Below are 19,480 nucleotides of genomic sequence, written 5' to 3'. Positions count from 1 at the left end.
ACCCATGTATTCGCAGGGGGATTAAGGCTAAATTCATTAATTGGTGACCAGAGACCAGCACAAGGGTCTTGGTCCCGCTTGAGCCCTCTTCTGGGGAGTTGAGTGATGTCTGGGCCGTGGACTGGCCCTCTGCACGCAGTGAATTTCACCCTAATATCTGTAAAGCATTTTGAGATCCTTGCATAAAAGTGGCAAGTATTTTAAAAAACTTGCAGTAATTCTGCCCACCCCAAAATGCCACTAATCCTCACTACCAGCAAATTCAGGGGTGCAAAGATGATACTGTATACGTCCCTTGGTCTTTTCTTCAAGTCATAGGCTTTCTGTGAAGCACCTGTATTTCGAGGGCAGTATTTTAGCTACTTATACTCGCCTTCCATCCACTCCATAAGTCTTGATACATGGAACAACCTTGGTTACTTAATGCAAACAGCCATGTGGAGGGAACTGACTCTATTTCCCCATCAGAAAATGGGGATAACACCGTTACCTTCCACCCAGAATGGCTGAAGGTTATATATTGGCTGAATAGGGACAGTGCTGTGTAGGTGTTAAGTATTTTCACAGGCGCTGTGGGCTTAATGATCCCCGCACAAGTCAAGTCCCTCCCTTCTATCCCCTTATGCTGAAGATGGTCACCACTTTTGGGCTCTGTACTATGCATTCTTAGCACAGGGAAGCAGCGTTCCAGACCGTTCTGTTTTAAATCAGTGAAGTTAAAGGCTAACTATCACAGGCAGAGAGAAGAGGATGGGCTGCCCGGGGCATCTTTTCTTAAGAAAAATCCTTGCTAAGAACACCCTCACTGTGGATCTGCAGAGTCTGGGGTCTAAGCTGTGTTGTACTGTCAAGGACATACCCTTGACGGAGGAAGAGAGGTGCTGCTGATGGACTTAAAGAGAAGCCGCAGCGAGCCATTGCTGATGTGGAGAAGCACTCTGCAATGCATGTGTTTTGAAAGTAGGGTAAGAGGAGATACAAGAGGGACACTGGAAGACTTGGAGCCCAATTCTGACCCGCCCTTTCCCCATAAGGGTCTATAAACTAGTCTTGCTCAGGTTACCACAGACTTTGAAGTGGAACCTAGGAAAAGTAAACAGAGTTGCTTCTCTTTGTATGTTTTCTGGTATAGGTATTCCCAATCTGAATATTAAAGAAGTGCAGGAGAGACACTGAGCAGCCACAGACCATCTGTGAGTAGTTTTATAATGGCAGATATGTAACATGTGGCCTGACCTTCTGCTCAGAACCGTTGAAAGTAGAAAAATTCAGCAGCCCAACTGTACAGCCAAAGGACAATGAGCTAGATGATAAATTTGCTCTCCTGTTTCCTAAGCCAGCTGAGACTGAGTCATGACATAAACAAAGTCCTGATGTTCTAGTAAAAGCCCTTGTGGTTAAATCTGATGCAATAGTGACGTCTGCAAGCAATGAATAGGGCTATGCAATTTACTATAACTGAACTCAGAGGAGGGCACAGACCAGCCTGTTCAGGCTGAATCACTGACTTGATACAATGGGATAAAAGAGGTGCACATCCAGTTCATTCTCAGCCGTAAAATGAAGAGGCATCTCTCAATATGATCCCATGTGTCCCCTCCCACACATAGTACATCCAGTAAGCACTAAAAGGGCCTCCTAGTCACACCTGCCCGGCTTTCCATTTAGGAGAGGGAAAGGTACATGCATCCTGTCCATAGGCCCTGCAAGAAATCCTCTCCCTCCCTGTTTCTACCATGAATCCTGGTCCCTGTCAGATTATGTCTTCAGGTGAAAAGTGGAATCAGAATGGATGGTTCATGTGGGGATTTATTGTATTTCTCAGCGGCTGGATGCAGAGCAGTATCTGCGTCAAACTCGGGTAGGATCAGAAATCAGTCCATCAGACTCAAGTCCATCAGAAATCAGGTGTATGTGGCAAAGTCTTGTAACTTGTGGTGGGCTCCAAATTCAGCTCCTGGCATACACAGGTACGCAGTCCCCATTGAAGTGAACTGGAGTTGAGTTCAGCAAAGTCACGGGGAATTTCCACCCATTTATGCCTGGGTTGCATTGGGAATGGAGTGACATCACCTGAAATGAGTCTTTGCTAGTTGCTTTTCTTGCTACATCCCTCACTCCTCAGCTCCCCCCGCCCCCCGCGGTGCAGGCTTTAACAACCACTGAATGCAAGTTACTGCCTTGTAGATTCCCTTTCTGAGGGACTTGCACCAGATAAATTTTACACCAGTAAATTTGGCCCAGAGATTTCCAAGGTTATTGTCCTCAGTTACAGGCTCAGTTCTGTATTACTTGCTTAATTTAATTGATGAGGGTGGATTTACTCATTTGAAGATTTCTAAACGAACAAATTATTTGCGTGCTTCCACCTTTCTTTCTCCTGGTCTCAAGTCTTCAGCAAAGTGCTGTACTTACTTCTCTTTAATTATACTTTGTTTCAGTTCCGTGGGAGTAAGTAAACCAACAAAAGAGCAAGACAAGAGTAAAGACTGCATGAAAATGTCTATGCTCAAACATTCTCCCAGAATAACACAGCCTCCATCCTAGAGATTAAGCCAAATAAAACCTGAGATATTTTTGCAAGAGGCCATCTCTAGCAAGGCATCTGGAAGATACTGTAAGGGTGTCTCTAAAACCAGGACAAAATGCCTAGTTTTTTTCAATTGATAGATACTTCATGATATCATAGATCCATGATAGATGTTTACAGCATGCACTTGTACCTAAACACACTATGGATGGAATTGAACATCTTGGGTAATATTCCCATATTTAAACTTTTTACACCCATTTAGACCACAATCAGCACATGTGGCCAAGAAAAGACAGCTAGGCCTGAGGAGCGCAGAGATCCAGATAACGAGGTGTGTGATTTCTAACTGCTGCACGTACAGTGGATGGCAGCACGGCTCCCAAATGGAAAATGTTTCGTTGATAAGTATCGCCGCAGCTGCCATTTCAAAACAGCAAGACAACAGTTGTGTACGTTGGCCTGCTCGAGGAAGCCTGTTCTGACATCTGCGAAAGTACGTTGTGTGTCAACAACCTCCCTAAGTTCACAGTCAAAGGGGAAAAAACCACTACAGACAGTGAACTTTTCACGTATCAAAATGGAGTTATTAACAAGTGGTCTCTCTCTGGGTCTCCGTTTAAGGAGGTGCCGGATATTATACAGGGCAGTGGACCGGGGGGCTAGTGAGGGGGTCTGTCATGAGGCCTGTGCTTTGGAAAGGTGAAGTTAACCTTCAGCGGTGGGTTTTGGGAGTGGAAATCATGACCTTTACGGTAAGGTATGATATATCTGGGGTCACCTCTTGTGCCCCTATGCACGTGCGTAGTGCCGCTGAAACGTATACCGTTCCTTGCATGAGTAAGCGGAGCAGGATTTGATCCTTTACTATCTAAGCAACATACACTAGGTTCCTACTGGGCCTGTCATTTCTAAGCAGACTCATCTCCATTGACTGCAGCTGGGATTTCGGCTTCAAAGTGAATGATCCGAAGTATCTACTGGGACCCAGCAACTGGAGCTGTGGGTGCTCGGCCCTGAACAGGCTCCGCACAGCATCTTGTGCGGTTAGGCTCTTAGGACCTAAAATATGAGATTAAGTTGCTATTCATTTTTAGTCATATTGCAAGAAACCCCACAAATAGGAGAGGAAGGCTGGTCTTGTGTTGACAGCTCTGGTGTGGCACTTAGGAGCCTCGCTCTGCCACTGAGTTCCGCTGTGACCTTGGGCAAGTCACTCTATCTCCACTTCCCCTCTGCAAAATGAGTATAAAGTTACCTCCTTTCTCCTGGTCGGGGTGCAGGATCCTAGCGGAAGGGCCTCTCTCTATGGGTTTGTACAGCAGGTAGCACAATTCTGCCTGAACTCAGTTGAGACTTCTCAGCACTACTGTAATAATAAATACGGACTGAAACCTGGGTGTGCGCAAAAAACACTGCAGTGACTAAAGAGTCCTCATTCAGGTAAAATATGCAGAGCTGAGATGCTGACACCTTTGGCTGCAGAAACCCTTGTAGAAATGAATTTGTTTTGATCAATCCCCTTGCCCCCAGCCTGTCAGATCTGAACTAGGAAGGCACACAGGAATACAGTGACATGTTCTCCATCTTAGGCCAAAGAAAACCAACAACAAAACAAATCAAAAGAAAAACCAGAAGTGAGAGATTGCAGTGCAACAAAGATACTGGAACGCATTATCAAGTCATCAATTTGTAAGCACTTAGAGCAGCGTTTTTCAAAGTTTGGGTCGCAACCCAGTACTGGGTGGCGGCATGTCAGGTACTGGGTCGCTCTGGGCAGCACTGCCGAGCGGGATGTTAAGTCTCATCGGTGGTGCTGCTCAGCTAAGAGCAAACCCTTCATCCCCGACCCCACCCCAGAGCCTGCAACCCCAGCCCATAACTACACAATGGGGAATAACTGGGTTATACCGGATCACAAATTGAATATGTGTGAACAATGTGATGCACTTGCAAAAAAGGCTAATTTAATTGTGGAGTGTATTAACAGGAGTGTCATATGTAAGACACCAGGAGGTCACTGCTCACTATACTTGGCACTGGTGAGGGCTTAGCTGGAATACAGTGTGCAATTCTGGGTGACACACTTTAGGAAACTTGGATAAATTTTGAGACAATCCGGAGGAGAGCAATGAAAGTGATCAAAGGTTTAGAAAACCTGAGATCGGAGGAAAAGTTAAAAAAAACCCTGGGCATGTTTAGTCCTGAGAAAAGAAGATGGAGGGGGGAACCTGTTAACAGTCTTCAAATATGTTAATGGTTGTTACAAAGAGGACCATGATCAATTGTTCTCCATGTCCACTGAAGGCAGGACAACAAGTAATGGGCTTAATCTCCAGCAAGGGAGAGTTAGGTTAGCTATTAGGAAAAACTTTCTAACTCTAAGGATAGGTAAGTTCTGGAGTAGATTTCCAAGGAAAGTTGTGGAATTCTCATCACTGGAGGTTTTAAAGAACAGTTTGGACAAACACTTGTCAGGGATGGTCTAGGTGTACTTGGTCCTGCCTCAGTGCAGGGGGCTGGACTTGATGGCCTCGGAAGGTCCCTTCCAGCCCTACATTTCTATGATTGCAAAGTTCTGTCTCATAAAGATGACTAACTATGTAGCCTATAATTTGGGAATTATGGTAAACCCCCAAGCAGAACCAGTAGCAAGCAGTGCTGTAAAACAATCACTACCCATAAGTCAAATAAACACACTGGCGTTCAGAGAATTCTGCTGAATCAAACCTTCGGGACAAAATGGCTAGCTGAGTTGTTTATGACACACGACTATCAAAACTGGGGGCACAATCCAGCTCTTCTGGCTCACAACAGTCTTATGTTGAAAGCCGCGAGGCTGTGTGGGCGAGCGAGGCAAGCAGGGTTTGACACTGTGGCTCAGTGCTATAGTATATTTATGAAGGCATTTTGACTCCTGCACTAATTTTAGGTGGAACCAGATGGTAACACAGGAACCCCTTGTGCTAGAGTTTGGGGGATTTCCTATAATAACACTAGTTCTCCAAGGAGATCAGTACTCCCGTTTTACACATGGGGAAACTGAGGCACAGGGCATCAAGTCAGAGCCAGGAATAGAACCCAGGTCACTGGAGTCCCTGTCCAATGCTCTAGCCACTTAGCCATACGCTTTCCTATATAACTCTCACTGACTTCAGAGGGACTCGAGTACATGTTTAACGTAAGTGCTGTCCTAAATCAGGACCCAGGGGAGAACAGATGGGTGCAGAAAGAAGCAGGTTTTTTCATTCTCCACTGATGAAACAGTATCTGCGACAGAAGGACAGAAGACTCTAAAGCTGAAAAATTCATGAGGAAACACTTCTCCTGAGGGAAAGTAGCTGTGAAGACAGAATTCCTCCCCCGTCTTGCTGCCCCACAAGAAGAACAGGGCATTCCACCCTCCCCACCTCCTGTAAAGAATTCACAGCCACTTTATGATGGTTCCTTTGCTGCTCACAACATCCCTGCTGCATTGGGGATGAACCTGAGAGCCTCCCACTCCAAAAGCACAGGTCCATATTTCATTAAAGGGAGAATCGCCCTTGTTTGTTAGCAATCTAGGATCTATGACACACAGCAGAGCCCAGAAGGAGGGACGGGGCGGGGATGATAGATACACACGTTAGCTAGTTCTTTGCCGTAAATCACTGCAAAATCAGAATGAGAATTCTGGTGTCCTGGGGTGTCTAGGCACATATACATAGATACGTCAGTAGGCAGTGGAGTTTAAGGGGAAGAGAAGGATAATCCTACCTTCTTACCCGGGGATCGAATTAAAATGAAACGGTTTTTCCTTTTCAAGAGAGCGCGCAAATCCTGGCACTTTTCATAGCTCTCCAGTTCCACCGTTTCTAAGCATTTCTGTTCCTCCTGCAGAGTGGGGAGAGAAGGGGAAAGCAAACCTTTATCTGCAACATGATACCTCTAAATCAAATCCATACAACAACATCTGCCTTTTCAGCCCACCTTTATGTCTCCCCGATGCTCTTTCTCCTTTAAAAACCCACGTGCAATTATAGTTACGCGGGCAGCAAGCCTCCATAAATCAGGCAAAGGCCTCGTGGAAGAAAACCTGCTGTTGTATAGACTGTATGTCACTCGGAAGAGGCGTCCACTCGCAGGACTCTTGTTGCTCTGAGCAGAACTGGCAAAACTTCGCATTTCTGTCATGCTTTCTATCACCATCTCAAAGCGCTTTACAAGCCTTAACTGAGCCTTGCAGTCCTCCACTGCATTAGGTAAAGGTTATCCCTGTTTTACATGTGGGGAAACTGAGGCACAGACTGTGACTACTCAGGATCACACAGGGCGTCTGGCAGAACTGGGACAAGAATTCAGCTCTCCAGGATCTCTTGTGCTGCAGGCTTGGGTCACCTTTCCCCTCAACACGAACAAGGTCAGTGACCGCTGTAGATTGGTGAAGAACATTTTTCCCTGCCTGCACGTTTGATCTGTCAAAACAGAATCATTTTCCGACAAAGAAAGCAGCACTGCCAGTTCCTCGCTGCGGCCTAGCTGTCCCTGGCGCAACTCCACAGCAGTCCATGATGATTTCAATCAGACGAACTTGGCCCATTCTTCCTAATGACACAGCGAAAATGTCATGCACACGTTGTCCAGGTTCAGTGTAGTTACACAGAAACAGCATCGTTCTCAACTGGTCCATTGGGTAGGGAGCACAGTGTAACACACAGGGGATATGATGATGTGTTTATATCACAGAGGTGCCAATCTCATTTGGGCCACACAGTGCAAGGTGCTGTACAAACACAGAGGTGGGGGGGGGTCCCTGCCCGGAAGAGTTCATGATCAGCTCAGTGTTCAGACATATCAATCTCTCACATTAGTGTAGCAAACCCTGAAGCCACATAAGTGGAGAACAGCAGCCTCTGCAGGAGGGACGCTCACAGAAGGAGAGAGAGAAGCAGCAACACCGAGGTCTCTGAGATGTGAACCAAGGGGTGTTCCGCGAAGACGTGGGCTCTGACTGGGACTTGGCCGCCAACTCCCATGGACTTTATGGAAGGTGGGGATCCAAATCCAAACATCGTGACTAAGGCCCGTCTCCGTCGCACACTAAAACTCCAGCTGTGAGCACCCCCAAATTGTGAGGTCTGATCTCAGCCCAATGTTTAGTGGCTCAGACCAGCCTCTAGCTATGATTAACAAACACCAGGGAAATAGTGCAAAGGAGGAGTGTAGGCTGTGGGCTGCATGTCCTAGCCAGGAAGTTACTGAACAGTTAGAGGCAGGGAAGAGTCACAAGGAAGTGTGCTGAGGGGAATTTCCTTGGTTTACCACCTGACATTTAAGTCACAGGGGCCAGCTCTGGCTGTGTTGCAATTTCTTTCATTGCATTATATTTGCAGAGGAGGCCCCAGCTGCAGTGCTGGGATGCAGAGCAGGGTGCGAGCAACGTGAAGGTGTCTGGACCTAACTTAGGTTTGGATTTTTTGTAATGAAAGTAGCATTTATTTCCATTTGAAACAGAGGAGGTGAGTGTGAGGGGAGAACTGGGAGCATTTGCATCAGCGTCTAATGTGCAGCGTGAACCTGCTCCTGCTCACACTGAAACTAACTCCCTCCAAAAATGCAGGACCAAGTCACTGCTTAATTTGTAATGAAATTGGTGCCAGGGCTCAAGCAATTTTTTGTACATTCATAATTGATGCAGCAAGCCCAGAGGTGCTGGGGCTTTGAACTGCCACGCCTAGAGGTGCCATGCCGGGACTCAGCCCTGGCACAAATTAAGCATTGGATCAAGCCCTCTATGTAGATGGCAGGCATTCTGACACAGGGCTCACACTGCCTTTCCTTGCCATATAATTACAAACATGTAAAGGATGGAAATAGAACATTTAATAATCCCTCCAAGCCAGCAAATGACAGAGGAGAGTGAGGTCAAACACATGTGCCTATAGGCTGGGTGATCTCAGCTGGGTTGTTAGAGGAGAGTTGCCCACATCATAAAATTGCCACCCAGTTAGCCGCCTCTCTGTGCAAGTCTGTTGGGGATGAGGACTAAGGTGGATTGGCAGAGCTTTGTGGGGAGGTTCGCTCAGAAAGCCTGTGGGCAATACTCCATGCCAGCAGCTGTGCTCTCAGCATGTCTCTAAGGGCCATGTAATCCTCCCCAGCTCTCCACCACTTCTTTCCTGCCTGGAGGGTTTGACAGGCACCCTCCCCCAGATCCCAGAGAAGCCCTTCTCCTATCTAGGAATAGTTGGTTTTGGGGGAGTGGAAGGCATGGCAGGTGAGGGACCAGAAGCTCTACAATGGACATCACCCCCACTCCAAAGCTCTGGAAATATGCTGGTCACTGCAGCATTTAACCTTCACTATTTCCCTGGGGGGAGGAGCTGGGGCTTAGGCACAGCCAGGGAATAAGTGAGGACACGTCCACCTCCGGTGCAGTACCGATGGGGGACACAGAGAACTGCAGAAGGGCTAACTCTCTGTGCACAGGCCCTGTCCTAGGGCACAGGCCTGATTTCTAGGCCATGCCCCCATAGGGGAGAGGGGATTTCAGAAATCGGAGTTTCCCAAGTAAATTACCCCCTCTAGTGAGGGGGAGAAAAGGGTAGCCTGGACCAATATGAAGAAGGAAACCCTATATAAGAGGCCAAGGAAGATTCTAGGCTTGGACTATGTCTTAATGTGACTTGTGTGTGTAAATGTGACAGTTTACCAATGGCAAGGGGCTGGCCTTTTTTCTGTGCCCAGCCAGGTCACAAGGAGATCCAACCTATCTAATGTCCACAGCAGAAATACAGAATTGAAGGGCCTGACTCTGAGAGGCGCTGAGTGCCAGCATGTCCCTAGGATCTTGTGGCAGTGATATACACATAGCATCTTTCAGGATCGGCCAGCATGTTTCTGTAACTTTAAGGCCACCTCTGAGTTCTGGAGACCTGCTCTTATAAATGGGACTCTTCAGTCTGTCCCTCACCTGCTTGGGTTCTGGTTTTCTCTCGTGTCACAGGAGAGTTACAAAAACCATTTTCTGTCATGCTAAGATTCAAAAGTTTAATTCAGCAGCTGCCTTAATCTGCAATCAAGTGTTTCCCTTTATATTGTAGCACAGCTGTTTGGGGATGTCCCATGGCATTTCAAATACTGTTCAGTTACTGGTTCAGGAGCACTACACGTAACTGTTGAGAGGTGACAGCAGGACGGTAAATTTTATTCCATCCTCCTTTCTCTTGACATGTGTTAGAGGATGATTTTTAAATCACTTTTGCACTGGCTAGGGTTAGGGGCATTAATGAGACACTTAAAACCCTGATGCAAGAAAGCAATTAAGCATGCGTGTAACCTGAAGCATGAAAATAAACTCATTGATTACTCAGGTAGTAGACAACTGGACTGCTGACTGCTTAAGCACAGATGTAACTTTAAGTGCTTTGCTGGACTGGGGGCCTGAGGCAGAAAGTTGTTCATACTGGGACACTTTTTAACACATTAATACATGTACTCAAATCACTGTGTGTTTAAAAATCATATGGGTACAGCTGAGTGAAAAATTGAAGATCCCTCCCTGCCCCGCCCACCCAAAAATTTCGAATGTTTGTTGAAAAACCCAAAACTGAAATTTTGTTGTGTTTGGCAGTCAAGAATCTTTGACTGAAAACTGCCAAAAACTGTAAAAATGACAAAATGTGGGGGGGGGAGGAGGGGGATTTGGTTTTATGATTTTCCAACATAATCATCAAGAATTTTCTATGAAAGTTGTCATGGGCATAACATTTTTCATCAAGCTGAAAATGCCATTTTTCCATTTAAAAAAAAAGTTTTGATTGAAAATTTTTGTCCAGCCCCCAATGTACTAGTTGTGGCTATCCACTGAGTATATGTCTAGATTGGCTGTAATAATAATTTCTGTTTCTGAGGATCTCCAATTTAATTAATTAAGCCTTGAAGTAGGGAATGCATTATCTCCACTTTACAAATGGGGAAATGCAGGCAGAGATGGTGAGCACTTGACCAGGGTCACACAGGAAGTCGACTGCAGAACCAGAGATAGAATCCAGCTGCCCTGACCTCCAGTCCTGTTCTTTACACGCTAGATTATGTTTCTTGATGCCTTAAATGATATACATTTAATAACATAACGAACCAACTTTTTAAATTAGTTCTGTTACTTTGCACAAAAAAGGATCAGAGGTAATTTCAAGAGTGAGTGATACTGTCTAATTTGTACTGGGACTGCACCAAGTTTTATGTTTAACCTCCGTCTGTACAGGAGTCTATTTTCTTCAGATATCCTTTGTAATTCTCAGAGTTTCATTTTCATTCTGGCCAGGATATACATTTCTCTTGAAGACAGTCAGAATCATTATTTCTTAACAACTCTATTCTATATATGCTTTATACCATGTTTATCATTGTAGTAGCTGAGCAGCTCCCTGAGAATGTGAGTGCCATGTTCTTGTATGTATTAGTTTGGGTATGCGGGCAGCCAAAGTTACTGTTGTTATATGTGCAACGTATATACTATAAATGTATCTCGGGTAGCACAGTCTGAGTTCATGTGGAGATTAGGGTGTGGGTAATGTAGGTGAAGCCAAAATGGGATACAGGAAATACACCTAACTTCATACCACATCAACTGAAGGAAGTTTGAAGCATATTAAAGGTACCAGAGATTTTCACCAACCATACGCTCATGGCTAATATGATAGCCAATTACAGTTTGCCTTGGGCAGACAGCTACCCTTTAAAACAACCCTAAGCCTGGCTAAGAGATGATGAACATGTTTCAGAAGGCACTGGCAAGTCCTAACTGCCAAATCTCAATCTAAGACAAATTATAGAAGATAACCACAAATGACGCTAACACAGTATTTGTGCTAGTCTTATGCTATATTTTTCAGTGATGCAATATGATGTAGCTAGATTTTCAGCTGCTCTTAGCTTTGCCTCCAATTGTGTATGCACAAACTTTGTACACACAAATGTTTCCATGTGCAGCTTGCACACTTGTGCACTCAGAAAAACAAGCATGGCATTTAGACCTACAAATGAAGCAACTGTCAGGGGTCAGCATTAGAAAACCTGGCCTTCTACTGATTCATGAAGGGTTGGAAGGCTGGTAAAAGGATGTGTTGCCTTTTGCCTCTTGGTCACTGGTTGAAGTCTAGTGAACTGGTGGGGCCTGGTCTACTGCTTCATAGACAGCCATGCCTATCCTAAAACCCTTCCCTTCCCTCTCTCAGCAGAGAGGCCTTTGAAGCTCACCTCCCATCTCACCCCTTCGGGTCAGGCTTGGGACACATTAGGAAGGAATCATGTACTATCATGTTGCACAGGCTAAGGAGAGACCTTCACTTCCTAGGGCTAATAACCCCAACCTTTCAAAAGCACAAGCAATTCCATTTAAAACTATTTGATTCTCAAAAGAGCAAGGGAAGCTGTATTCCTCTTTAGGCCTGCAATGAGAGATACCGGAAAGGAATGTAGGATGGCCCTGGGGTTCAGATTGGGCACCAGGAAGCAGAAGATGCAGTTTCAGTTCCCCCTGTGCCACAGACTTTTTGTGTGACCTTGAGCAAATCATTTTCATTTCTCTGGGACTCGGTTCTCTCTCTGTAAAATGGAGATAATACCACTTCCCTACCTTGCTGGGTTGCTGCAGAGACAAAGACATGCAGTGTGAGTGGCTCACATATTACAGGGATGGGGACCTTTTTATAAGTGCCTCACTAAAAACAGCCATTTCCTTCAGTAGCCCGGCAGCAAATCTGCACAAGCATATGCTGTCTTATTACACTACCACATAACTTCATAGAATTTCTACTCCTAAGATACACTTCTTCAATATGTGCCACTTTAACAGCCTATAGATATTACCATGGCCCTGTATTTCCAACAGTGGGACGAGCCTGCTAACCAAGGTCACAGATGCAATTTACTACAGGATGTTACCACAACCGATACACTACCAGAAAATAGTGTGCCTGGTTGTTATAAATGTCCTTTTTTCCCTGTTGAGAAAATAAAATACCTCTTTAAAGAACTAGGGGTTTTCCTTCCCCTGAACATCTGTGGAGATTAATCTTACTTTAAAATGCCTCATTTCCTTCTGTGAAGATAAAAACCTCCATATATCTAGTTTTCAAAGATGTCCCCGTTTAGAAGCCTATGTCGTCTTTATAGCCCCAAATCTGTGTGGCTCTGAGCACTTGAAACTTCAGCTGGAGTCTACAGCAGTCCGGGGTACTTGGCAGCTCTCAAGAGAGGCTCAGCAATTTGCAGAATTGGGTCCCATGTCTTGCCACACAGCCGTGGCCTAGTTACGCCCCCTACACCCAAGCTAATAAACGTGTGCCTAACTTTCTGGCTGCTGGTGAGCATTTTATTCCAACTCCTCATTTAAATGCTCAGAAAAGCACTTCATGGTGCTGGCAGTTTCAGAGCTAGCTGGAAATTTCCCTTCAGGGTGGATTTCTGGTGGAAAATGCCCTTTTCGCATGGGAAAATTTTGATTTTGATGAACAACTTTTGATTTTTCTATCAGGCCCCCCCAGCTAAAATGGTGGCTCCCCAGGTGCCCTCCTGGAAGGCTCCTGGCAATTTCCCTTTCTGCCCGCAGGGAGAGAGTGAAACTGCCAAGAGCCTCTTGGGGGGACCTCAGCCAGACTTGGGAGGGAGGCAGAAAACAGAGGTACTCAGCCTCCAGCAAGCCAAAAAATTAGGGTTTGGTTCTCTCAAAATGGGTGTTTTTCAGGAAATCCCTTCCCATGAATAATCTCACATTTCTGACTTTGTGTCCCAGTTTGGGATGAACAGTCTTTGAAAAACGTGTAATTTTTTGCACAAGGGGATTTCCATTTTCTGACTGGCTCTGCTCAGAACAAATGGCCTCAAAGGGGCAATGGTGATTGCCGGGGGGCATACCAAGTGGCATTTGGCTTGACTGATTTGTGTCAAACCTTCTCCATCATGTAGCACATTTGGAGGAGGGGGAAGAGAGAACCAAAAGTATTTGCAGGGTTGCTCTTCCTCAAATCATCACAATAATGTAACTGGTAAAATATTTCCCCATTCTAGTGGCCCTGACACAGGACACACAAACTTTATTTACATGCTTTGCTTTACAATTTTCTTACACTTCTGGGCTGGATGCCACAAAATCTTGCTCACACAGGAAATCCCACTGAAATCATGGGGCCCAATCCTGGAAATCTTTACTCACGCATGCAGTCTCTGTGGGACTGGGCCCCATATTTTCATGCATTTATAATCCTCATTGAATGCAGATGCGAGGAAGATTTAATTTGGCTCTTACTTCTCGGTTGATTGAAAAGAGTATTAAACTAGAGCCAGGCCCTCTAACTTTTTGCATGCAAGTAATCCCAGTGAAGTGCATAGAAGGGCTCTCAGGAGAAAGGCTGAAGGAACAGGTCCTACTCCAGTGCAGTTTAGTCCTGCTTTTGATCAAATAGAAGGGGAAAGCCAAGTAAAATCTGCCTTGTGTCTGCATTTAAGGAGCATTACAAATGCTCACAAAAACACACTCCACACCCATGAATGGGTAAGTGAAACCCTGAAGAGCTTGAAACGTTGCAGGCCAGACATTTGAAGGCTGCCAAACAGCTGCAAGGCTGTGTCATTCACTTGAGTAGCAGGTGGGAAGTCAGCCTGTTGCAATTCAGTTTTATAATTTAAAAAGCAAAAAAATCTATGTCCCACTCTCCTTCCCACTGCTCCCAAATTGATAATCTGCTCCGTTTCTTACAGAATCTCTTTTTTTTTCCAAATTTGGCAAAAACATTGGCAGTTTCTTGTTATGGGTGAAAATATTTATAATATACAATATACTCTAAAATGCACCAGCTGTCTCCTCTCTATTGCATTTAACCTTCCAAGATTTTTCTTGAGAAACTGAATGGGACTAAATGAACTGGAGGAAAGGGTGAAGGACAAACATCCAGTGTCGACTAAGGGCCTGATCCCATGCCGCACCATGCAGGAGAGGGCCCTTATTCCGGAAAGCCTGAGCAAACCGTACCTCATCTTCATACACCAGTAGCTGCGTTTTACATAACAGGATGTAACGGTCTTTCCATAATCCCAAAAGCCCTCCACTGCTTTTCTTAATCCAGCCAGCTTTGTCTGCGGTCGGAGCACGTTTCGGTTTCTCCGTGACCTCTTCTTTCACACCCTGCAAAGACACCACAAAAAGCAAAGGGAAGGAAGATTACGTTCAGTTGCACTTTTCAGACCTAGGCAGCAGTAGCTACGTATTCCAAAGGGCCTGCTGAGGAGAGGTGCTAGGCCCCCCACCCCTCACACTCAGGCCACTGGCAGGACGTAGGGCCCACATGTGCTCTTACAATCCCTTTCAGTTTGGCAGGTCCTCTTTGCCACGCACGTCTCTTACCAGGAGTCACAATCTGGCCAGGGACATACACTCCCCTGTGTAACTATTCACTAACTCTGAAGAAAGGTTGGGGTCAGGCTTTCACCTTGCAGGGCAAGGACAACTCAGGCAGGGTCCCCTCAGGCAGCTTCCAGCTCGGGGAGGGGGTTGGCAGAATGGACTCCAGAACCAACGCCTCAGGAGGGAGCTGGCAGAAGCGAAGGCTGCCTCTGCCACCACACCCCTTGTTAGCCCCCAGGGTGCTCTCCGCACTTTCAGCACAGTGGTGTAGCTGCACTGCTGGGATTTTCTTTACCGCTGCTCCCCTGGGCCCCTTTTTAAATTCCCATGATCCCAGGGGCTCCCTGCACCACAGCATCTGAAAAACATCACCCACATCTCAAGTTGTTGTGGGCGGGAGTTCGACTCTGCTCTGTTCCTAACCCACTCTAGGAAACCCAGAAAATCTCCTGGCCTTACTCCTGCTCCCATTGTAGTCAATGCCACAACTCCCAGGATCCAGCCCAGAGCCGCTCTTAGGCAGTTTCTCCAGGCCCAGTTTTTCTCCTGGAAGCTTGGCCATTTCTTCCATACACACGATGCTGTCAGCTGTGGGCTGCACTGCTGTACCCTGTGGAATTCCGGGCCCCGCTGTCATGCCGGGTTCGGCATTCTGAGACTTGCGTATTAACACTGCTAGGCTGAATTGCACCATGCAACACGAGGGCAGCAGGAACAAGGGCTTAGCTCTCGGCACTCTGTTGTTCCTCACACTGACTCATTCCCTACATTCAGGCTAACTTCTGCAGCGTGCTGATTTTAACTTGAGTGGAAAGGACTAGCAGGAAAAGAAGGAAGTTTAAAGCAACAGTTCCTTTTAGTTGGGGCATTTGTAGCTGTTGCAAGCAAAATTTTCTGTGTCCCTGTCACCCGCCCCATCTTCATCTAACCGCCAATCCTTGCCTCCCCACAGCCACCTTTTCCAAACCTCCAATTCACTGCTGGAGCGGATGTTAGGGCTTGAATCATCCTGAGGGCACCCACTGCACACACATCTCCCCTGGCCCATAGGGAAAGGGAGGCCCTCCGTGGGGCTCGGGTTGTGCATCATCCCTCCCCAGTTCCCAGTGGAATATGCTGCAAAGATAATACACTGCTTTAGGGAAGCTGGTGCTAGGGAAACCTCCCTGTCAGTCTGAGTCCTGGCATTGAAAACATGGGAAGAAGGGGGTTGTAAGTATGTGCAAAGGGGCAGAGATTGTAGAAGAGCAAAATCAATGGTCAAATGTTGGCTGTGCACGCCTGCTTTGTTTCAGTGCCTTGGTGTTTAACGAAACACTGGTGGGCAAATCAGTTTCCAATCTCTAGTCCGTGCTGCTACATTAATGTACCTTTTTCGCTTATTCCCCAGGCTGGTCTTAGGTTCCATCATCATAAGACACTACTTAGACACGCAGACGCTACTGTATACGTGTGCAGGCAGCTCACAGACAACTGCTGGCTGCATGAGTTTATCAGACATAGATCTGCTCTGCTCCAGAGCTACAAGGCCTGATTCTCATCTCCCACACACAAGTGCTGCCTTCCATTCACCACAGTGAAGTCACTCCTGATTCCCACCACTGTGGGATCAGAATCAGGACTGTGGGTTTAGAACCCACTCATTTGTCCTAAGAGTTCATACACAGTTTACAGCAATGTACCCCACCCAGAACTATTCCTGCTTAATCTCAGGTTTGTGGGAAGTGGAATTTTTGAGGGTCTCAGGATTGTCCCCAAAAATCTCAGGATTTGGGGGAGGAAGCAGGTTCCACAGCCATGGGCTTGCTGCAGGTGCTGTGACTGCAACATGTGGAGGAGAATCACAAGTCCCGGGAGTCACAAGGAACACAAGTTTTTCATTCTTGAGCCCTGTCATTTTCCAAATCCACTTACAATGGCGGGGATGAATTACTCTCATGATTTAAAAAATAAACAGAAATGTATCTGATGCCAATAAGCTTTTCAGCTGGAAGAAAGAAACCCAGGAGGGGGAGTCTGTGGTCAGCAAAGCTCCCCTAAATACAAAACACTGAAGGCACAAGCTCTTTTCAAGCTTCAGGACACGCTCTTGAATAGCCACTGCAATGGAAGATGAGGCTTCCACACAAACCGAATCCGTCCTTCCCCAGTGCTTCTCACTGTTTCATCTGTGCTGCTATTGGAGTGCTGACCCTTTTCTGAGTCTCTTCTGCAGGATCAGGCAGAGATTTGGAATTCCTTACTCTACCTTCAGCTGAGCCAACTCCCCTGCAAACAGCGCTTCAGCAAACTCGTGACTGCAACAGGGAGGCCAACCCAGAATTCTCCAGTGTATTTCAGGAGAATGACACTTTAAACACAGGCTGAGTTTCCTCCATACTCTGTTGGGACAAGAGGCTTGTTCTGTCTAAGATAAATCACAGAAGCTTTGTGCTCTCCTTAGCAATGCTAAATTAGCATGCAATATGAAGGCAGAATCCCAACCCATTCCAATATGGTCCTGGTTAGTTACAAAATGCAACTCTTCTTGTAGGAAAGAAGGTCATCAAAGTAACTGTAATTTGGCCATCGTTTTTTTTTCAAATGAGGAAATGCAATGTGCAGGGATGGAGATCGAAACCAGATAGTCCCATGGCCAGAACTGATTACAGACAGAGCGAGCGTAGAAGGAGGTGTTCCAAAAACTTAGTGTGAGATTTACTGACAGATGATGTGAGCCTTGGTAACAAATCTGTTTCCATGCATCCAACTCACAATGAACACACCCTTGGATTGCAGCTGCCATTTGTTTGAACTGGAACTGCAGGGAAGGCAGCCATGCCAATAGAGAGAGGGGGAGAAAGTGACGGAGTTGTTCTGTATATAGGGCCTTTTCCGGTGCCTACTGAAGTCAATGGAACAGCTCCTATTAATTTTAATGGGCTTTGGAGCAGGCCAATACTAAGAAATTGTGTATTTTGGCATGTATTTAGAGAGAGATTTACCTGGGATAGTTGGGTCACTAGGCAGGTGCCATCTTGATCACACTAAATAGCAATTGAAAATGCTGCAATACAGGATGGCAGTACATGCAAAGCTCTTCATGGAAATGAGGCGGTATTATAATTCTTGTTCGTTTGTTCTACCTAACTTTTTAGGTTGCCAGGAAGTTGTACTCTGTTGTGATCTGCCACTTCAGGAAACATCAGCTAGTGCACAAATATAGACATGCTGGTTTCCTGAATGAGCTGCCTTTCGATGTCATTCATAGGTCCTTGGGGCCTGGTTCCAATCTCACTTACAGCAGTTTTACACTGGTGTAATTATGCTGGGTTCACTGGAGCCGCTCTGGATTTATACGGGGAGGAGAATCTGTCAGCCCCAAGGGCTTAATTTTACAGAAATCTCAGAGTTCTAACAGGTTTTTTGCAAGAGAATATTAAAACATGCATGATCCTCACTTAACCCATCAGATGGCAGCAATGTTGTCAGGAAATACATCCAGGGATGTACGTGTCAGACCTAGGACTTAGCTCTGCAAAGGGAAAACTCCCCCATTCCTGTTATTTCTGTGGTTTTAAATAAAAAATGTTCAGTGTAAAACATAAGCTGTTAATTTATTCTCCTAGAAACCTACCGGCCCTGTTACTACTCATGTTTTAGTTCATCTTCATCATCAAGCTTATACTATAAGAGGCAAATGTGCAAGGTTATGTTGGAGTTCAAGGGGTGCTGTAAGAGCCACAACCTTCCAGTCCGTACTCTTTCATGGCTTATATTTAGGACCAGTCCTGATCCCGTGTGCTCCCTGTGGATCCACTCGTTCTTTAACATTTCAAACTCAGTGATATTCGCTATACTCCTTTATCATTTCAGTTAGGGTTAGACGGACCCCTCCATGCTGGAATCCACAAGGAGGGAATAAGAGGGAGGAGGATCCCTGTAAGGACCCCTTTGTGGAGCTTCCCCTCCAATCGTTCAGGGGCACAAGTCTGCTCCATACCATGAAATGAGCCACGTATGGTTCTGCCTCGAAACTATGCAGAACTTCCAGGATCTGCACGTAGCCCAGGGGCTCTGCAGCAGCCATCCACATGGAGGGTTAGCATCTGGCTGCTGGCACCAAAACCTCCTGCTCCCTGTCCGCATAGCCCAAGGGAGCCAGAACACTTGACCCACCCCCTTACAGAAGGGTTCCCCAGTGCCAACAGCTTCTGGGGAAAAGGAAATAAAGCCTGGGCTGTGATACTGTCCCCAGGGAATGATGTTGGGGGATGATGTGGGACCCACCAAAACCGGGTCAGCCCTGCACCCTGCCAGTCTGGGCCTGCACAGATCCTTACCCCACAGAGCAGGCTCCCATAAACAGGCAGTGGAATGGTGCTGTGGAGACTACCAGCCCCCAGTTCCTTTCCAAGCAGGCAGGGAGATCCATGAGCAGAGATGCCCACCCTGCAGATCCGGGGGGAAATTATCTAGGCCTGAACTTGCCATCCAGCCCCCTGGCCTCTCCTAAAACATAAACACTAGGGGTTCAAGTCAGCATTCCTTGGATACTACGGTGGTGCAAAGGGGGTCGAACTGCC

General features: G+C 46.3%; 1 protein-coding gene across 2 annotated transcripts in view; it reads right to left on the bottom strand.

The window, feature by feature from the left end:
• The window catches only part of PLEKHO2 (pleckstrin homology domain containing O2), a 41,462-nt gene that overhangs the window by 16,331 nt on the left and 5,651 nt on the right, over positions 1 to 19,480 (bottom strand). The window contains exons 2-3 of one of the 2 annotated variants that reach the window (XM_077828816.1): positions 14,544 to 14,696; positions 6,287 to 6,403 (exon numbers count right to left, since the gene is read on the bottom strand). In XM_077828816.1, coding sequence (XP_077684942.1) covers positions 6,287 to 6,403; positions 14,544 to 14,696 — 270 coding nt within the window. Of the gene's footprint in view, positions 1 to 6,286; positions 6,404 to 14,543; positions 14,697 to 19,480 lie in introns of those variants that run through there. The other variant, XM_077828817.1, reaches the window with a different exon arrangement.

This window comes from Eretmochelys imbricata, chromosome 10, assembly GCF_965152235.1.
Source record: "Eretmochelys imbricata isolate rEreImb1 chromosome 10, rEreImb1.hap1, whole genome shotgun sequence".
Lineage (NCBI taxonomy): Eukaryota > Metazoa > Chordata > Testudines > Cheloniidae > Eretmochelys > Eretmochelys imbricata.
The sequence above is the reverse complement of the archived record's forward strand: the minus strand, read 5'-3'. Positions and strand labels throughout refer to the sequence as shown.